This window comes from Melanostigma gelatinosum, assembly GCF_949748355.1.
Source record: "Melanostigma gelatinosum genome assembly, chromosome: 6".
NCBI classification, from domain to species: Eukaryota; Metazoa; Chordata; class Actinopteri; order Perciformes; family Zoarcidae; genus Melanostigma; species Melanostigma gelatinosum.
The window spans coordinates 19,155,609-19,175,242 of NC_136639.1; the positions used below are offsets into that span (position 1 = coordinate 19,155,609).

The 19,634-nt window shown below is 43.0% G+C and overlaps 1 protein-coding gene across 1 annotated transcript; it reads left to right on the top strand.

Annotated features, from left to right (window-relative positions):
- The first annotated feature begins 1,430 nt into the window (after positions 1-1,430).
- Positions 1,431-18,821, top strand: inpp5jb (inositol polyphosphate-5-phosphatase Jb). Its single transcript, XM_079269645.1, has 13 exons — positions 1,431-1,576; positions 8,171-8,715; positions 10,065-10,172; positions 10,443-10,551; positions 13,075-13,191; positions 13,910-14,085; positions 14,249-14,360; positions 14,713-14,822; positions 14,935-15,142; positions 15,460-15,597; positions 15,719-15,802; positions 15,883-15,987; positions 16,109-18,821. Exons 2-13 carry the CDS (start codon positions 8,183-8,185, stop codon positions 16,439-16,441), a joined length of 2,133 nt encoding a protein of 710 aa, XP_079125771.1. The 5' UTR covers positions 1,431-1,576; positions 8,171-8,182; the 3' UTR covers positions 16,442-18,821.
- Positions 18,822-19,634: the final 813 nt, after the last annotated feature.

The following is a 19,634-nucleotide window of genomic DNA, read 5'->3' on the forward strand; positions in this document are numbered from 1 at the left end:
GTAACTTTAAAAATCCATAAATGTCAAGAATTGTTATTTATTAAAATGTTATTAAATTTAGCTATTTGAGTCAGTACCGACATGCGATATCAGTATTGGTATTGGTGCATCTCTAACAAAAAGTTTCATAATGTTACACAGCATGGAAATACATAATATGAATGTAAAATAAAAGAAAAAAACATTATGCATGTCAGTTGACTTTGGTAATTTGATTAATTACATTTTCTTTTAAGGGAAATTGCATCATTTAAGTTCATCATCAGCTAAAGTGAGTCCTGCAATAATAACAATGTGGCCTTGTCTAGTAGAGGGACACTGTGTTGACGTGTAGTTTACAGAGGATGAAGGTGCCTATAGAGCTCAAACAGAGTGCTAACAGGCAGGACAACTCTGATCTGGAACAAGTTTAGAGAAAGAACTCTTTAAAAATATAGTTTTAATAAAGTGTTGGCTTGAATCATGTCTTCATTTGATGAGGACAGGGTTCAGTGGGGGCTTGGTGAAGGCCCAAAGCAAATGATTGGGCTCTCCTGACAAACTTGTTAACAGTATAAAGCTAAGACAACATCAAGCAACTATCCTTTACCCATGACCCAACATGATGCTCAGGCTCTTAGATCTAAGGGGGGCATCAAAACGTATATCCACCAACAAAAATACTCTCAGTCGGAGGGTTTCTGATAAAGTGCCAAAACAAAGGGACAATTTAAAGATGAAGCTAAGAAGCAGGTGCTTCTATTTAATTAGTGCTCAGCATTAAGCCACGCACTTCTCCATACATACCACTAGGGTACAGTGGGGCTTCATCATAGACTTCTACTACATAGAACGGCTGTTCATATAGCTAAAAGGCAATTTGGCATGCGCCCAAACATAGGCTAGTGGGCTGTCGGTGTTATGTAAACTAATGTCGAGTCGGTGCACGAGCGTGTAACGGAGAGAGAGGATCCGCTCAGCTCGCAAACGGAAGTCATGTTTGCGTAATTGCCATGATATTTCCTGTCTACATGCTGCAGTTCATTGAGCTTCACACAGCCGGACGCTCACGGTAATCATCAACCGAAAACCATTGGCAGGCACGAGCTGCTCGTTTACGGAAGCGCTCTCTCTCTCTCGCTCTCTCTCTCTCGCTCTCGCTCTCGCTCTCTCGCTCGCTCGCTCTCGTGCCGTCCCGGACGATTTCTTTCATTTGAAGGGCACGGGGAAGGGACAGGAATCACAGGCGTGCGCGTGCTGTCGCACCCTGTGTCTTTAAACGCAGGAAGGACGTTTGTGTTTCTGAGATGTAGCCTGCCTGGTAAAGCACAGCATTGCTTTTCAAACCCACCTGTCATCTCCCCGCTTAGGAAGGAGGGAAGGAAGGAAGGAGGGAAGGCGCTGGGATGCCGATGGTTTCATCTGGGAGCCGACTGGAAAGGAAAGTTCAGCCTGTTTTCGGTTAACGATTCACTTCTTCTTCTTCTTGTGATTCATGTAATTTCACAACCTCCACCGAGGACCGTTACATCTGTAGAAGCGGTTTACTCAAGATCCATCAGCTGTTAAAATCCTCAACACAGAAGCACCCAAACAGGTAAAGGAGATGATTGATCAGCTGCGAGCATGTGTGTTTGTTATGTTTATAATGTAACGGGACGTGCTTCTATTGATCACCATGGTGGTGACAGTAGAAACACCCATACAGTAAATATTGTTGTTTACTGTCGTTTCATCCTGACATCACTTGTAAATACATCCCTGACAGCGGATCATCGTACTGTGGATGTGTCAGAGGGGATATTGACACTGTGGTTATTGATAGATGTTACAGCATTTGTTTGCAACGGAAAACCATGGTGATTAAGAACAAACCAATCACAATTCAACCATTTTCAATGCTAGAGATCATGCTGATGAGATACATTTGTGTATCTCAGGCACACAAATACACACAAATGCATGCACACACAATCACCCGTGTGTCTGAGTTAATATTTGATGGCAAAACACTGAATTCAAATGACCTTCATTCTTTTTTTTCAGCCAGACAAAAATTGTCCTTGAAGCAGGAGTGTAATTAGGCCAGATACTTTATCCGTATGCTGCTGTCCTCTTTCAGCCGAGACATCAGTAATTTCTGTGTCATTATGTAAATATGTATATCTACCTGCCATTGGCCAAATACCAGCGTCCGCCTCCCTGAAAGTGTGCAATGAAGAACTTGAGTTATATTGTTAAACATAACAGATGATACTAAACATCACATCCTGTCAAAAAACATTCTCTTGGTTGTCAGGAATATTTCCATATTTATGTCAGAAGCTGAATCTCAATGTACAAGTTTTTCATCATGTTCTACTAAAGTGGTGTTCTCTTACAGTGTCATACATGTCAGTGCTTGGGCATATTCAGGTTGCAGTTACATGCAACAGTGTAATGTTATGCGATTGATGCACTGAGGGAGGATTCAGCTGCGGTCATAATAATCTGTATAGCCACATTGGATTCCTTAAACGCTCCATTCGAGTTTAGATTATAACTCACCGAACAAGTTTTCTCAGTAGTTACTGGAACAGCAACTATACTGCACTGTGATGCTGCTGTTGCAACATTTTGTATTATATTATTATTTAGTAACCGGGCAGGAAGGAACATGCAGGCAATGAACTGACTTACAGTGTTGTTGATTTCATGCACATGCAGATGTTATTACACATAGCCAGTGCAAGCTCGGTGGATTTATTGTTATCGTCCCTAATGAGTTTTTGTCGTTGCACTTGATTGCATATCCAGAATCATTCACAGACAGATTATGTCGGACTGAATGGAAATCTTTACCCCAATTACTCCACATTGTGCAATGTATGCATGACAATTATTTGGTGAACCAGATGCTGCTTTTGCCTCAGATAACAACATGGTGATTATTTTCCTCTACAGAGGGCCTTTTTAAGCAGAATGAAGCCGAAGTGAATCTTTCCATTTGGCTGGTTTCTATAATTGTTAATTGACAGAATCTGAAATGGCAATTTATAATATAATTTTGCAGTGCAGACATGAAACTCGATGTTGTCAGCACATGTCTTCAGTGTAAGCAGAACAATGTGGACATCTTACAGCCCTGGCTGTGACCTGATCAGAAAGATGAGGCCCCCTGGATACAGGGGAGTGAATTTTTGTGGCACTAGGACCCAGAGGAGCCATTTACAGCTGCCGGAGTCATTTCTGTCCGGTCATCATTAGTGTCCCTGTCGCAGGGACATATGGCCCTGGAGGCCCTGAACACCAACATGCTGCCTGGCTGTAATACAAACACAAAATGTGATCAGTGTTATGGTTAGAATCACTGTAGTGCAGCCATGCAGAGCAGGGGATTTAAGATAATAGATCATTCAGTGTAGAGGAGATGACTCCCTTTACATTAACCTCTAAATAGAAAGAAACGTGGCCATTCAACAGACTCGCTCAACCAAAACTATCTGTGTTGTTAAATAATCCCATCAACAAAGGCTGGCTAGAGCCTGCTGTTTGGGTTACACTGCATCCTTCCTGGTTCGCTCAGCTCTCAGGAGGGCGCATGTAAACACCATGACACATTTGTTACAATCAAATCATTCCCCTCCCTCCTCGGTGAACGCGAGTGGAATAAGAAGTGGTGTCTGTCGTCACTGTTCCCGGAAAGCCAAATTCTTGGAAGAACATGTTTAAAAACTGCATTGTAGTTTTTGGCATGCGGAAAAGAAGTGTCTCTGAATGTGCTATTTCCACATTAATCAGTGTTCTTATCTCACGATTTAGGAATTATGACCTCCACAATCTCATACTGGACCTCCCCATTCCCAGCTATCCTTCCTCGTACATGGTTTGAACATGTTCTCAGCCTCCAGTTGTTTCCCCATGTTCCCGAGCACTTTACCACTGTATGATCAACGTCCAGTTGTTATGGCGGACTGTGGCGTCTTGACGTCATTGGTAGTGACTGTGAGGTGGTCGGCTGAAGGAAACAATGCAGAGAATGTTGCTGGAGGAGCACAAGTGTCACCTCAGAGCACAGGGGGGAGTAGAAGAAGAAAGGAGTGAAACGCTTTTAGGTCAGGAATAGTGCAGGCGCTCGGCTTGATGTGAAAGGAAAAATATAGGATGGGACAAACCAAATTGGTGGGTTGAGCGATTCAATGCCCATGCAGTGAAGGTGGGTAAGATGAAACAACAGAGTCTGGGAGAAGATGGGGAGAGAGAAAGGATTAGAGAAATGGGACGATAAAAGAGAGAAAGGGGGGGGGAGATTAAAGCTTGGAAAAATATAGAGTGCCAGAGGGAAGTGTGAGAGGATCAATTTGGAGACATTCTGCGAAGAGACACAGTGTTGTCACTGAATGGGCTGTCTCGCTCGGCTCTCCATCCCGCTCCCCTTGGCTCGTTTTGCCCCCACCCACTCCCACGTGTGCCCTGCCACCCTCCTCCACACTCCCCCCACTGAATGCCATACATGGACCATAGGAATACATTATACAGCCAGGCACCCGTTATTGGTGGACTGAAAGACCAGCGTGTTTCTGGGCACATGTGGAGTCCAGAGGCCGCCGTCTCTTCAAGGTCATGTGAATAATTATGAGCGGGCTCTGTTGGTCCCTTCTCACGTGTTTCACTTCTATTGTCACGGACTGATGGATCTGGGTCGGGCTGCCTCCGTTTTGTGCCCAAATCAGCTCTTCTAAGGATCAGACATGTCCACAAGCACAAGGACATGTCCCCATCCACTGTACGTGGCAGTTTTTGTGTTTTAGGGATCCAACATCTGAGCAATCCTTGCTTGTTTTTCATTTTGTTTGGTGATGAACAATGTATGGATTACAGTCTTCCTATAATCTTTTTTCCTTCGATTTTCCATGATTTTTAAAAATAATTTCCCAAAGACATTTGAATTACTTTAAGTGACACTCTTATGTCTTCAGCCATGTTGGATATCATCATAATTACTCAGTTATTTATTATTTTTTCATCAATTCATTGAAGCAGTTGCCGCTGATGTAAAATGCTTCACGTGTTTTGTATTTATATCAGACATTTTAAAGCTTTTGTAAAACTGTGTGTACAGAAGCTGAACTTGCTATTGTGTCCCATCAATCAGCAGTAGAGAAAAGCTATGCAGCCATTTATTCTGGCAATAATTGGATGGATTGTCACTTGAATAAATGGGTTTAAATTCCTCCTTTATTTCTGCCCCCCTCTGCTCTCTGTGTCTGTCTGATCTCGCTGCACCTCCCTCTCCCTGTATTGTTGTTTATTTCATGCCGTTTTGTTTTTGCGGTTCTGGACCGTGCAGCAGCTCCTCGTGTTAGTGTGCGGCAGGTGCTCTGAGCTGATATGAACTGACTGAGCATCTCCCTGGTTACTGGGGGACTGGCAGGCGGCTTAGGCACAAGTACAGAGGATGATAAACTGTGTCCAGGCTTGCTTTTCTCCAAATCTCCCAACCTAAAGCTCTGAGAGGTTAGGACAGTATAAGAATAAGTCTCTCCTTGTCTCTTCCTAATCCTCTCTAGTTGTTTTTTGTATTTTGGTCTTTCAGATGTCTTCTATCAGAATATTCGGCTGCATTCATCCGTTTTCAAGGCCATGAGAAGGCAGGTAATTGAAAAGCCACCATGGTTGGAGGCGGAGCTTGAATGACTCACTCGGTTGCCCTGCTGGGTCAAAAAGGTCTCATGACAAGTCCTGCACTCATCAGCTGAAAGTCACAGAGACTTTCGTCCTGTTCCTTAGAGATGAATCCCTCCATATGAGTATGATGCTAAACAAGAATGTTATCTTCAGGGTTAGTTGTGTATTAGATAGATAGATAGATAGATAGATAGATAGATAGATAGATAGACTTTATTTCAGACTCGGGGTCCATACAGACAGATACATAAAAAGACAGACACAAACAATAAAAGTACAGAGGCCTAGCAATGCCTTACAAAGAGACAGCTGTACCAATGTCGCCACAGCTGGGACTGGTAGCGTGTGGTGCTAAACCTTATGTTGGTTAAAACAAGTATGATCCCATTTACAGAGTCATTCAGTCGACAGATGAATTTGTACATGAGATTTCTTAAAACTGTTTGGAAAGTGTTGACTCGTGCAGCCACAAACATTTCACTGGCACTACTCTATCTCGGTCTCTTTAACAGTATTCTCATGGCGTCATTGTACGCTACTTGAAGTCTCTGTAGACTCTTTTTTTTGTAGTTTGACCACAAGTGTGCAGTAGAGTGGAGTACAATATGCTCTGAACAGAGACATCTTCACTCCATCTGTACACAGACCAAACTTGCGTGAGAGACTGTTTGCTTGTGCAGACATCATACCACATTGCCTGGAAATGTCGTTATCATCAGACATGTGTTCTGTTAAAAAATGACCAAGATATTTTACTTTACTACAGACACCAAGATTATTGTCAGACAATTTGAAGTCAGGGAAGTTTAGACATTTGTCCTCTTTAGTTCTACAGATCAGGATAGCACTCTTACTGGCGTTGTATTTGATGTCATGTTCCACACCGTACACAGTACATATAGTGAGGAGCTGCTGAAGACCAGCGCTAGAAGGACTAAAGATCACCAGATCATCTGCATACATGATGTGATTAACCAGAGTATTTTTTTTTAAAGATTTTATTTGTACAGGGACAGTTCACATTAATCGACAGCACACATTAATAAAAACATGACTGTAAATGTGACAGTGTTAGCTAAAAAAGCTAATTTTCAACCGTTGTCCCTGGGCACGGTGTTAAAAGCCGCTAAAAACATTTAAACATTTAAAAACTGTTTAAAAAGACAACAACACAAAAACAAGCAAACAGAGCTGTGCAATACAATCCTGCAGACACAGGATCAAACATGACAGACAAGCAGGCAGGCAGGCAGACAGACAGACAGGCAGACAGGCAGACAGGCAGACAGGCAGGCTACATACGGACATGGCAGGCATGAGACTGTTAGTGCTGACACACCTGGTTGTTAATGAGCCAGGCTTTGAGGTTGTGTGTGAAGAACCTGTATGTGGTGCTCTGTCTTATGTGTGATGGGAGAGTGTTCCAGGTGACGGAAGCTGTGACAGAGTATGATAGCTGGCTGAACTTGCTTCTCCTGCCTGGGACCACTAGGTCCCCGCGAGCTGTTGCTCTGGTTAGTCTGCTATTGGTCTTTTGTGTTATGAAAGTGCTCAACGGGGGAGGTGCAAGGCCATTAAGAATTTTAAAGGTTAAGCAGCTGTTATGGAATTTGACAAGACTATCCCAACACAGAAGATGGTATTTGGGCAAGATGTTGCAAATGTGGTAGTGTCTGGGCTTGATGTCAAGTACCTTGATAGCCTGCTTATAGACGGACTGTAGGGGCTTCAGGGTTGTGTTGTGAGTGTGTGACCAGGTGGTTAGACAGTAAGTGATATGAGGGAGGATCATTGCATGAAAGTACAGTTTAGCAGCTTCAGTTGTGAGGTTGTTGCGTATGTATCTGAAATTATGTAGACTAAACTTGACTTTTGCCATTACATGCTTCACTTGTTTTTTGTATGTGAGTGTGGAGTCAAGAATGATCCCCAGATATTTGTAGTTAGGGACCACCTGAAGCTGTTCACCAGATATGTACACAGGATGCTCTGTTGTAATATTATTCACCCTCTTTGAGAAAAACATGCAGACTGTTTTTTTCACATTGAGATGTAAGCAAGAGTCTGACAGCCACTTAGTGACATGGACCATTTCTTCAGTGAGTTTGTCTGCTGCCTGTTTGATGTTGGGTGCATGTACAAAAATGACTGTGTCGTCAGCGTACATCTGTATATCCACCCGTGCACATACTGATGGCAGATCATTAATGTACATGCTGAAAAGAAGAGGACCTAGCACAGAGCCCTGTGGAACACCGACACTGTAATTGAGGATGGGGGATGAATCATGCACCAGTATTACAGGCTTTCAGTTGCTTGGACAGATCATCAATATACAGATTAAACAGAATTGGGGACAAAATTCCCCCTTGTCTGACACCATTGCTAACCCCTAATGGGGCTGACACACTTTTACCCCATTTTACTTGCTTGTATTGATGTTCTGAATGAGTAAAATCCCTAAAATGCTAATATATTGTGCATTTTGCAAGTGGAAACATTCCCATTGTTTTCTTTGCTACAGAAATCTTAAGAAATGGACCAAAATACTCCGATCCAAAGCCAGACGCAAGAAGACAACCCAAAGGGAGCAGCAGAAGCTTCAACAATAACTCCAGCTGCAGCATCAGATACAGCGGCTCCAGACACTCATTCCACTGCCAACCAGCCTGCAGCTCATGCCAGGCCTCGACGGCCACAGAGAAGTGCCAGAGTAGAGGGCTCCGTAGACATCGCTGAGCCCAAAGCTGAGCCCAAAGCTGAGCCCAAAGCTGAGCCCAAAGTTGAGCCCACTCCAGTGGTGAACCAGGAGGAGTGCACTCCTGATGGCGCTGTGGCAAGTCACCCCAAACCCTCTCGCCCTGCAACATTCAAACCTTTCGGAGAGCTCACCGGGCCCAGCCCTAAGGTTGGTCCTAAAGGACCGGGCCACCAACCGATTAGGGCTGCGACAGTCTCCCACGCACCTGCCAGCAGGCCTGTGGCTCCTCACCTGAACCCTCATGCACAGAGAGCCTTCTCTGTAGCAGGTACAGCTGACACCCAGGCCCAGACTGTGGAAGACTTCAGGCAAGTTCCCTCATCAGTGTTTGTTCTAACATTCATGTCTCAGCATGTCTTAACACCGGCTTTCGATCCCAGACAGCTGAGAAAAATAAGCCTGGCACACATAGAACGCCAGTCGACACTCCGAGGCTACATGGTTACAGTGAACGTGTAAATTGTGGGGATTTTTGCTTAATACTACTATGATAATTATTTAACACTGTTATTTGTTTCTGTTTCAGGAAAAATGTACCATCTCAACTTTTTTATTTTTATTTTATTTTACAAATTCACCATCCAAAAAGTCTAAAATAATTCACTTTTGATAATATCAATATCCCATTTTTTCAGGATGGATGGGATGCATTTAGTGTATTTCTAAATTACATAATATGACCAATTTTAGGGACTATAACATTTCTATGTTAAGCTTCAAAAGTGTGACATATTTTGCCTTAAAAGGCCTTTGTAAGGTTTGTATCTTTCATTCCCACTGCATGTTCTCTCACTTCTATGGGTGTATCTCGAACCACTCCCTGGTTAACAGGTAGGGAATCACTGCAGAGTCAACTGGATCTCTGGAATGGATTAGGTTGCTAAATTACCGACAACATTCTTTCACAGAAGTGTCGTAACACAGAGAACAAAGCTTCAGATGACAATGAATTAATGATTTAATGTCATGAAATGTTTATCAACAAGAAAACTTACAAACCTAAGTAAAATGTATGCAGTGATATCAGCATGCTGGCGCTGTGAGAAGGCTCTTCTGGAAGTGGAAGTTCAAAGATAACACTGCCGGCATAGTGAGCTCACTGCTTTTTATAGAACATTTTTGAAATTGTCTTTGGTGCTCTGGAAGAACTGTGACATTGGCCCCGAAATACCCTGTGCCACTACCATTGACCAGTAAACAGAAAAGAGCTCCATCATCATTCACTCGTTTAATTTGGGGAAATATTAAATAGCTTAAATACTGCATTAAATATCGATCCACACGTGTAACATACACAGTAGGAGGATCGGGATGTAGAGAATTTCAGTCGATTTATTTTCCAAACTGCTTACCCTCATCAGGATTGTAGTTGGCTGGAGCCTGTCCCAGTGTACAAACTGGATGAGAGGCAAGATAGACTCTGGACAGGTCTGTCAGAGAGCCAACACACAAATGTCTTATATGATAAAATATTGAAGCGATGGCATTTTGGACAAACATGGATGTAAACTGCAACCTGACTGGTTGGCGGAGGCATACAACTGTGAGGCGGTTATTCTTGTAGTTAATACAGGGGTTCTGCTGTCTCAATCAGAGTCTTTAGGTTATGTGGTCTGTCGGGGATGAGAGTTTACAACCGAACACCCTTTTCCAACAGGCTGCACGTCATCACTTGGAACGTGGGTTCGGCCACGCCACCCGATGACATCACTGCCTTGCTGGGGCTGAATGTGGGTGATGGAAACACTGACATGTACATTATCGGGTGAGTGTTTTGTGGCGCATCCAGTGTCTTCCACATGAAAGCTGAAGTGTCCATTTATGCCCACTTGTCCCACGTCGACACTTTAAACATTGTCACTAATGAGCAGTCGGGCTCAGTTCTGAACCACAGGGATGTCTCTCTTATGGCTACGATTTTCTTCCATTTATGAATCCACCATTACATTGTTACAAAGTTCTCCCTGATCAGCTCCTCTTACGTCTCTGCCGGATGTTGACCCTTGCGTGTTGTTGTGTGTCCTTTTTCTTCAAGGCTGCAGGAAGTGAACTCTATGATTAACAAAAGGCTGAAAGATGTCCTCTTCACAGACCAGTGGAGCGAGGTCTGCATGGAGAGACTCAGCCCCTTTGGTTATGTGCAGGTCAGTAATGGCTTTTATTATTAACACATATGCACTCTCTCAAAACTAAAATGCTAAACAGCTGACATTCATAGTACGCATTACGTTATCGCTGATGAGATCTCTGCTGCTCTGCTGCTGCCTCGGCTCATTTTGTTCCCTGAGCAACGGATGGGGTGATCATTTATAACAGGCGTGTAATGTCAGCTCCCTTCTGTGTGCCTTTATGACTGCGTACCTGCTCCCTTTTCTCTGTCTTACCGTGTCACAGTGGCCTACACCCACTGTGGGAAGGTAGCACACTTAAGAAATGCACTATGTCATGCACACGTTGAATAGAATGGATCAAATACTTCCCAATATGTACTGCAGAGATCAGACATTAAAAGCTGGGAAAGCGGGGAAGTTGAAACATTTATACAGAAACCATCAACAATGTTTATTTTCTCACCAACTGTCTGGTGTGTTGGTACATACCGCAGCTGAGGTTGGTGTTCGTCTGGCTGCATCTGAAACGATACTTGGCTCTGTTGGCATGGTGAGCCAGAGTGTGAATCAGCTGTTGAGCTGTCGAGCGATACAAATGTCTCCCAGGACGCTGTTTTATTTTTGGATCACGTTGATGTCAGTGTTGATGGGCATCTGACAGGGAGACTGACGCTGTCCCCCAGTTATGTCATGGTCTGCTACGTTAGCTTAAACCTTGCAAAAATCATTTCCCTGTGACCTTTTTGTGTACTTCATGTGGATACTAATGCTGTGAACAGATTAAGGGGATGTGTTAGTTTGAATTTGAAGTAGAGGTAGACGGCGGTGTCAGTAGGAATCTGTCTCGTCACGACATGGTGGACAGACACGCTGTAACGAGACACCCCATCGGTTCTGTCTGCTCTGAGATAGTCAGCTCACCAAGACTCATTGTCAGGTTCAAAGTGTAACTGCAGCCAGCACAAGAAAGATGACTGCCGTTCACTGCAGGACCACAGAGCCAACAAAACATTGTTTTTCTGGCTATTCACCACACGGTTAACATCATTTATGTTTGAGTAAGCTACAATTAAATGCACACATTTTTTTGGCCCTTATCTCTAATTGCAACATGGCACTCTCAATTGGAATATGTTGCAGCACGACTTTTTGTATACAGTGGGAATGTATTGTATTATATTGTAATAAATAGATTTATTGCATGTAGGATTAATGTTTAGGTTAAATCACATTTCATAGATTTGTAGGCACTGGAATTACAAGGACCTACCTTTTAAAAACGAAAACAAGTCAAGTTGTCACTTGAATACTAATTTGTTAAGCTATTTCAATAAATCAATGGATTTCTTCAGAAAGCCAGCAAATGATGTCTAATGTGCATGTTGTGTACTGAACAGTGGAGGAAGATGTTGATGATTCTGTGGTCTTCATTGTTAGAAACTGGAAGGAGTAAGCCATTGTTTTGCACTCAACTTCTACCAAATTCCCAGACTTCACACTTCACAGCTCAGTTCTAAAGTCACGTGTGTGCTGTTCAATGTCGATCATCCACCGCTGCACACATGCACTCACTGCACCCTTCACGAGCTCTCCCAATGTTCACTGATGTAAGAAATGCTTTTCACCCACAATACATTCAGGCAAAGGTGTACTCAGACTTTTCCCACAGAAACACACACTCATTGCCTGCGTCCACACACGTACCACACATAAAGTTGGTCCAGTTTACGGTTCAGTAGAATCCATTACGCAACAAAGTAGTTCAAACAGCTGGTTAGTATACAAGCGAGCAGGTCTTGAGTCACGTGCAAAGATTGCTGGCCACAGGGCATTTCAGGCGGGGTGTGATCATGCTTCTTCCGCCTGCAGTTGGGGGTTGGGATGTGTGGACCACTGGAGAAAGGGAGAGCGAGAGAGATGCATATAAATATCAGGTGAGGGGCTTGACATGGCATGCAGACAGCTCATCTTGTTCCACAACGCATGCATCATATTTCTGCCCTTCTTGCACAGTACAAAAAAATATGTGCACTCCTTTGAATGAATGTCAAAATCTGCACATCATTATGTAGCAGAACAAGCAGCAAGTGCTGTTGAGATGGTGGCGGAGGGCTCAGAGAAAGGGAAGGTCTGGCCATCAAGTGCCTACAGCGTGTACGTCACGTTCCCTCCACAAAGTGGTTCGTTGCCACAGCGAGGGTTGACCACAAGCTATGGCCTCCTTAATGTGCAGCGCTTCATGTAAAGTAGAGGGAGAGCGCTGGGCCGCCGGCTCCTGCAGGGCGAAATGGTAATGCAAGGGGGCAGAAAGAGGAGGGGGAGAGGAAGTGAAGCGGCGCAGCATAAATGGACACACAGCAAAGCCGGACGCAGCTCAGAGAATTTGTTTATTGAAATTTTAGTGTGCGTTATAAAGATTATAATGCAGTTATCCTGAACTGTATTGCTGCTCTCTTTTCAGCTTTAAGCAAAGTGCCTCCTTATATCTCACCTGTTCATGTTATCTTCTTTCGTTCTTCATGTCTGTCTGTACTTGTCCTCTTGTCTGTCCCTCAGGTGACCTCCCAGCGGATGCAGGGGTTGCTGCTGCTGGTCTTTGCCAAGTACTTCCATCTGCCCTTCCTCCGCGGAGTCCAGACTGAGACCACCCGCACTGGCCTGGGGGGTTACTGGGTGAGACAGCTACTGACACCATTCTGGGATCAGCACTGTATTCTGGACATTTCATACATGGAAGCTCAGCTGCACATGGGACGGCATTTCCGTGGGCGTGACTATGGTTTAAATTTGATCTGAGAGACACTAGCTTTCCACGACAGTGTCTACACACTTCTATGGCTCGGTTTGTAAATGATGCAGGTTGTTTGCTTTTATCCAGTCTTGTTACTTGATAGTCAAATGGTGTTCCATCCAGTTTTATGAGAATAAAGACCAGGTAAAAACATGGGGTGATCATTTAGTTTTGACAGAGCGAAGATCCTGTTCACTGAAAAATGATAAAGCACTCAGTTTGAAGTGAAACCCTCTCTGTATGAACTCGGGCATCAGCACATTCTGCACATTTTACACTGAAACATCTTTTGTGTTTTAGTGTGTCAGAGCAGTTGGGAGAACAGCGGGAAGATATCCACAGACCCATCCTGTCCCCCCACTGTGCACTTTACTGTACTTCATGAAATATTGATGACTGTCTTCACTGGTCCTTAATGAGTAAACGTCCTGTGTGTCTGTGGCACAGACACGCACACCACTACAGTGAAAACACTCACGGACCAATCACTGACTTTAGACGCTTTTCCATCACTGACCGTAGTCATTTCATTTTGAGAAACTAAAAAAAGGATTTTGTTCCCCTTCTCTTTGTTCTCCCTTGTGCTTGTCGTTGTTACAGGGAAATAAAGGTGGCGTGAGCGCCCGCATGTCAGTGTTCGGCCACACTATCTGCTTCCTCAACTGCCACCTGCCGGCTCACATGGAAAACTCTGGGCAGCGCATGGAGGACTTTGAGAGCATCCTGCAGCAGCAGCAGTTTGAGGGTCAGACTGCCTCTGGTGTTCTTGACCATGAGTAAGTCAGCACAACCTTTACACTCTGATATATCTGAGTAAAATAGACTTGTTTTCCCCACATTCATGTTTTCTGATGGAAATGGTGTCGCAATCAGCATTGCAAAAGTACGTATGTACTTGCACTTGTTTGAATTCGTGAAATTACTTCTTTTTTTTCACAGTGTGGTGTTCTGGTTTGGGGATCTCAATTTCCGCATTGACGACCTGGATATGCAAGTGGTGAAATCAGCCATCGATAACAACAAGTTTCCAATGTTGTGGGAAAAAGATCAGGTAAAAGATAAAGGCTCTCTAATGTATTGTTTACAAGACCGAGAGAAGTTAAATATAACTCCTCTGCATGTGACCTTTTGAAAAGCAACTTGCCCCTTAGCTCCTCCGTGTTTATAGCATCAGGTTAACTTTTGATTGAGTTCTTGATTTAGTAAAGAACAAGGGTTTTCTATACATTGAAATATTTTCCCCAATAAAATCTTACATTTAGATCTGACTTCCTCTGAGGACATTTTACAAGCTGAAATAAGGTTTTTAAGTCATAAAATACATGTCTGGTGGACTATGCACTGTGTAGGTGATGCCACTAGAGGGCGCTAGAGAAACACTCTCTTTTTCTTCGTTGTTGCAGCTCAATATGGTCAAAGACAGTGAGACAGTGTTGGAGGGTTTCCAAGAGGGGCCGCTGAAATTTCCTCCCACCTACAAGTTTGATGTTGGGACAGATACATATGACACAAGGTTGGTCCCTTTTCTGAAATGTCCTCACTAGCCCGGGGGAGCATGAAAGTGCTGATTTTAAAGTTGTTGTTTTTTGGTGCGCTCCATCGCTCCCTTTCTGTCCTCCACCCAGTGGGAAGAAGCGTAAACCAGCTTGGACCGACCGGATCCTGTGGCGCCTGAGAGCCACTGCTACTGCCGGCGCTGCTCTCAGCGCAGGGAAGCGGGGCTCCATGTCGGGGCTGACCAGTGGGACCAAAGTGACACAACACTACTACCGAAGTCACATGGAATACACCGTCAGTGACCACAAACCAGTCTCCTCCATCTTTACCCTGCAGGTGAGACTTTGTAAAGGTGACTTAAGGCTGGCATGCTTTTAATTTCAACACTAAAATACTTTGTTTCCAAAGTAAAATCAAAAACAATACTACTTTCTACTTTCAGCACCTTATTTTGAAAATCAAACAATGTTTAATGTTGTTTAAACTCAAACTGCTGTACAACTTTAAATTGGGGAAACATCGGCTCTGCTGCCGTTGATGTCAGTGTTAGTACTGACATTTTATCGTCAACCCTCTTTATCATTTAGGTTTATATTAGGGACGTTACAGTGATTTTGCACCATACAAACGTTTATGGTAAATGTTCCTTTCAGTTCCCGTACAAATTGGACGTTCCCCTGGTCACAATCATAGTGGAGGATGAGTGGAATAGTATTGCTGATGCCATAGCAAAATTCCAACTGGTGCCCAGCTACCCACGCAGCTCCTGGGACTGGATCGGACTGTACAAGGTAAGCAGTCTTACCTCTACCGGCTAAATGAAATGTTACGTCTGAAGAATCCACTTCAGCAACTCATCAGGTGCATTCATTCTAATAAATATTTCTGTGGGTTACCAATTTGCCACCCTAGGTGGGTTTCAAGCACCATAAGGACTATGTGGGATACGTGTGGGCCAAGCAAGAGGAGGCTGACTTTACTCGACAAGACCATCAGGTAATCTGGTTGCATGCTGAATTATCCTCAGAAATCATTTTCTTTCACATTTAATAGATGTCTGTCGAACTGTTTTCCAGGTGACCTTTACTGAGGAGGAACTGCCCAAAGGCTCAGGGGACTTTATCTTGGGTTACTATAGCAACAACATGAGCACCATTGTGGGTGTAACGGAGCCATTTCAGGTAATCATGACACTCTGGCACTGCTTTCTTGAGGCGAATACAATCAAATGCATTTGCTCTAAGAGGGGGACATTTCTATCCCCTAAATCCCACTCTCATCATCTTTGTCATTTGTCTTCAGATCCAGCTTCCCACTTCAGGTCCTGATGCCAGTTCTTCTGACAGCTCTGACTTCAGCTCGGATGACGACGGCACTGTCGTCCCCACGAAGACGAGGTCCCGCAGTCCCAGTCCACGCAAAGCCAAGCACCGCAGCCATCGCAGCCATCGCAGCCACACCCGCAGCCGCTCCGGCAGCCCTGCACAGGCCAAAATGAAAGCCCTCGAGGTCACCGCCACAACAGCTGAGAGTGAGTTCACGGGACGTCCAGCAGAGGACAGCGGCGCCCAGGTATCCGCTCCTGAGGAGAAAGAAAAAGACACAGAGGGTTCAGGGGTGCGATACACAATCTAGTCCTGCTGTTGTCACAGGTCACACAGCCAACTGTTGTGTCTTTTATCAAATAAATCCATTACACTGTATGTTTTCTGTGATGAAAATAGACAGTTTCTGATGCCATCCTTTTCAGGAAAAGCCACCTGGTTTGTCCAGAGGGCTTACTTTGCCTTGAGTTGTTCTATTGAGCTGTGCACATTGTATATTTTTTATTTGTAAACCTTTCACTCTGTCCTGTGTTTCTTCTACCTTTGTCCGTTCTCAGGTGTGGACAGTACAGGGAGCTGACACCTTGCATTAGGAAATACTCAAGGATGCTATGGTCATGTAGAGTAAAAGAGTGGTTACTTCATACTCTTTAGAAACCATCTTCCCCGTATTCCGACAGTGAGTTGATCCTCTGCACTGTCGTAGCAGTCATGTCAGCAGACTGCATACCAACGACAGTAAACGCTTTTGAGTATCACATACTTGACACAAACATTTCTCACAAATCGTTTGCTTTAGTCGTGAAACATGTGTCGCTCTGACCAAGAGGAGCATAGAGACATAGTGGAGAAAGCATTTTATTCCAAAAACATTCTACATAAGCATCACCAGCTCTGTCAACATTCAATTATTTTATTTAGCTTCTGCAAATCTGCAAACGGAGATAGCCATGCAATTTGACTTGGCGCTATACGTCGACTATTGTGGATATTCCCTGCTTTGGAAATTCAGCATGCTTTACACGGCAACATGATGCATAACACGCAGGGAGCATTTCAAATGATCCACCGATAACAATAAAGACCCTCCAGCGTGCATGATAAAACAGAGCAGAACCAAAGTGGGTGGAGGTGGGTTCAGGGGGCTCGGCCACCAGTTAAGTTAGCTTTTGAAATAATTTACCCAGAAAACGAGAAAATCACATCTTATTCATTTTTACCCCATTTTCAATAAGTATTAAAAAATGTTTTGTGTGTGATGATTTCAACACAGAAGCAAGTAAAATGCTGATAATCACTCTGGATATCTCTGACAAATGTGAGCTGGAGCTCTACTATGTAGAGCTACTATGGGGCTTTGCATTGTACGATACAAAGCTCCACTGTCGTGAAATACCACAATGCCAATGTGATATTTGAAATACATGAAATGGTCAAATGTTTCATTTTCTTTCTATGAATTTCACTTTTGCTTTCTTTTCTTTTTTAAGTTCACTGTTCCTGTTACTTGTTTCGTGTTTTCTTTTGATCAGATCCTTCCTATCTGATCCTCGTGGTTAGCTGACCCTGACAATAGTCACAGTAGTCATGTTGCATTGTTACCGTGTGACCTCAGATGCACCATTTTAGACACGTTGTACTTTAGGGCTGTTAGCGTAGGACAATATACTGTTGTAGCTGTCAGTGGGTATGTCTTTCATCACTTTTTGTGTGTATGTGTTTTTATGGACGTGTGTTCTTGATGGTGTGTGTGTGACTGTGTGACTGTGTGTGTAGTTAGCTGTGGCAGTGAATGTGTGTGTGACTGTTTGCATGGACATAGTGTACATGCCGGTACTGTGATTTTTGTGCCGTAAAGTGCTGTTTTTGACTCCTTTGTTATAATAGTGGATGTGACAATTGTTAGGAAAACTTGGTAAGAACAGTATAAAAATGTAACAGTTGGTGTTAAGTGAAGAAGATGCAGGACATGTTATGCTTGCATTAATCTGAAATTATTCGAAACATTTCATAGTGCATTCTTGTATGTCTTGTCTTCGAAATGAAAAACCTAATGGACCTTTGTTTAGAGTGATATGTTTAAAAGAAGATTAAGATTGTATGACTTTGTCCTGCTTTAGGTAATTGAGATAAGTATGGTCAGTTCTGCTGTCATGACCGGTTCTATTGTTCTATAAGATCAGATCTATTGTGAAGTGTAAATGGAAAAAAAGCTCTGTCTCCAGAATGTTAATGTTTTGTAATTGTGTGGCTAAAATAGAAGAAATGTGAATGTAAAGGCCAAATATTAAGTATGGTAGAAAACACAAAGTAGGAGACAATCTATGCTACAAAGATGACTTTACTTAAATTGTGTATTTATTTTCTAATGTAATTGTGAAATGAGCCTGAATTCTGCTGGCCAGTGAGGGAGCATTATGTCAATGGATATTACCGAATATAGATGATTATTTTCTTGTTCTATAAGGAACTGTGAAGAGAGTCTGATTTCTCCAGTTTCCATTTGAGTAAATCCAGATCAAATGTTGCTTTAATTGGGTGGATTGTTCAGTCTACAAGGCCTTTGAATAATTGTGAATGAAATTGACTAAAAAAATATAGCAAGCGTGTGAGATATTGTGAGATTCTGTAAAACCATCTGATCAGTGAGGCGATAAGGTTTTTTTTTGGAGTTGCTTGCTTTGTTCTCAAACCCCAAAACTTGTGGAACACTGTCCAAAGAAAAAAATATACTCTCCCTCAAATTGTGTTGTCTGTGTGTTTCCTGAGTCGCTTCATATTTATTGTCATTGGCTGAAAAAATGTTGATTACAGTGTAATCTATTGTTTCCTCTATTTTTATAGATCAGAATAAGTGAAAATGTGACAAACTGAAGAGTTACGCATTTCTTTTTTTCTTAAATAAATAAAATAATTGAACTTCATTCAATGTTTACCAGTGTTAAGGTGCCCCTTCAGTCAACTATTATTCATCTTTGGACAGCCATTTGGCTCTTTGTGATGTATCATTGGATACAGTGGCTGTTGCTTGCTATTATACACCGTCAATATAAATATGGGCGACAGACACGACAAACATCCTGCAGAAGGCAACAGCAGGTGCATCTTGCATCATGCTTTTTCCCTCTGAAAAGAAAGTGTCCACCCTGCAAATACATGGTGACAAATGACTGAACCGCTCTGATGCAACACTGGATGGAGATTGAGTTACTTGGTTTAGTGAAAATAAACCATATAACATCATTAAATGGACTGACCAAAAGGGTACAAGTGGACAATACTAATGGCCCTGCAATGTCATAAGTGTGAGGATTTATTCTGGGTTGCATTTTCCATCAAGATTGCAAAATTGAAAGGTCTAATTTCCAGGAATAATACTAGACTGTAAGAGCAGTATGTTTGTGCTGAAGAAAACCTTTTGATATTTGACCATTTATAACCTCTATTGATATGAGCCACTGGAATAACCCTTAGCAGTACTGTTAGGCATTGATACATTTATT

What these genes read in the sequence shown, in the direction of transcription:
- inpp5jb (XM_079269645.1), top strand. Translation starts at nt 8,183, where the DNA reads ATGGACCAAAATACTCCGATCCAAAGCCAGACGCAAGAAGACAACCCA. An exon ending in TGTTGTGGGAAAAAGATCAG is followed by an intron (nt 14,361 to 14,712) that starts GTAAAAGATAAA and finishes TCGTTGTTGCAG; the next exon opens with CTCAATATGGTCAAAGACAG. An exon ending in GTGTAACGGAGCCATTTCAG is followed by an intron (nt 15,988 to 16,108) that starts GTAATCATGACA and finishes ATTTGTCTTCAG; the next exon opens with ATCCAGCTTCCCACTTCAGG.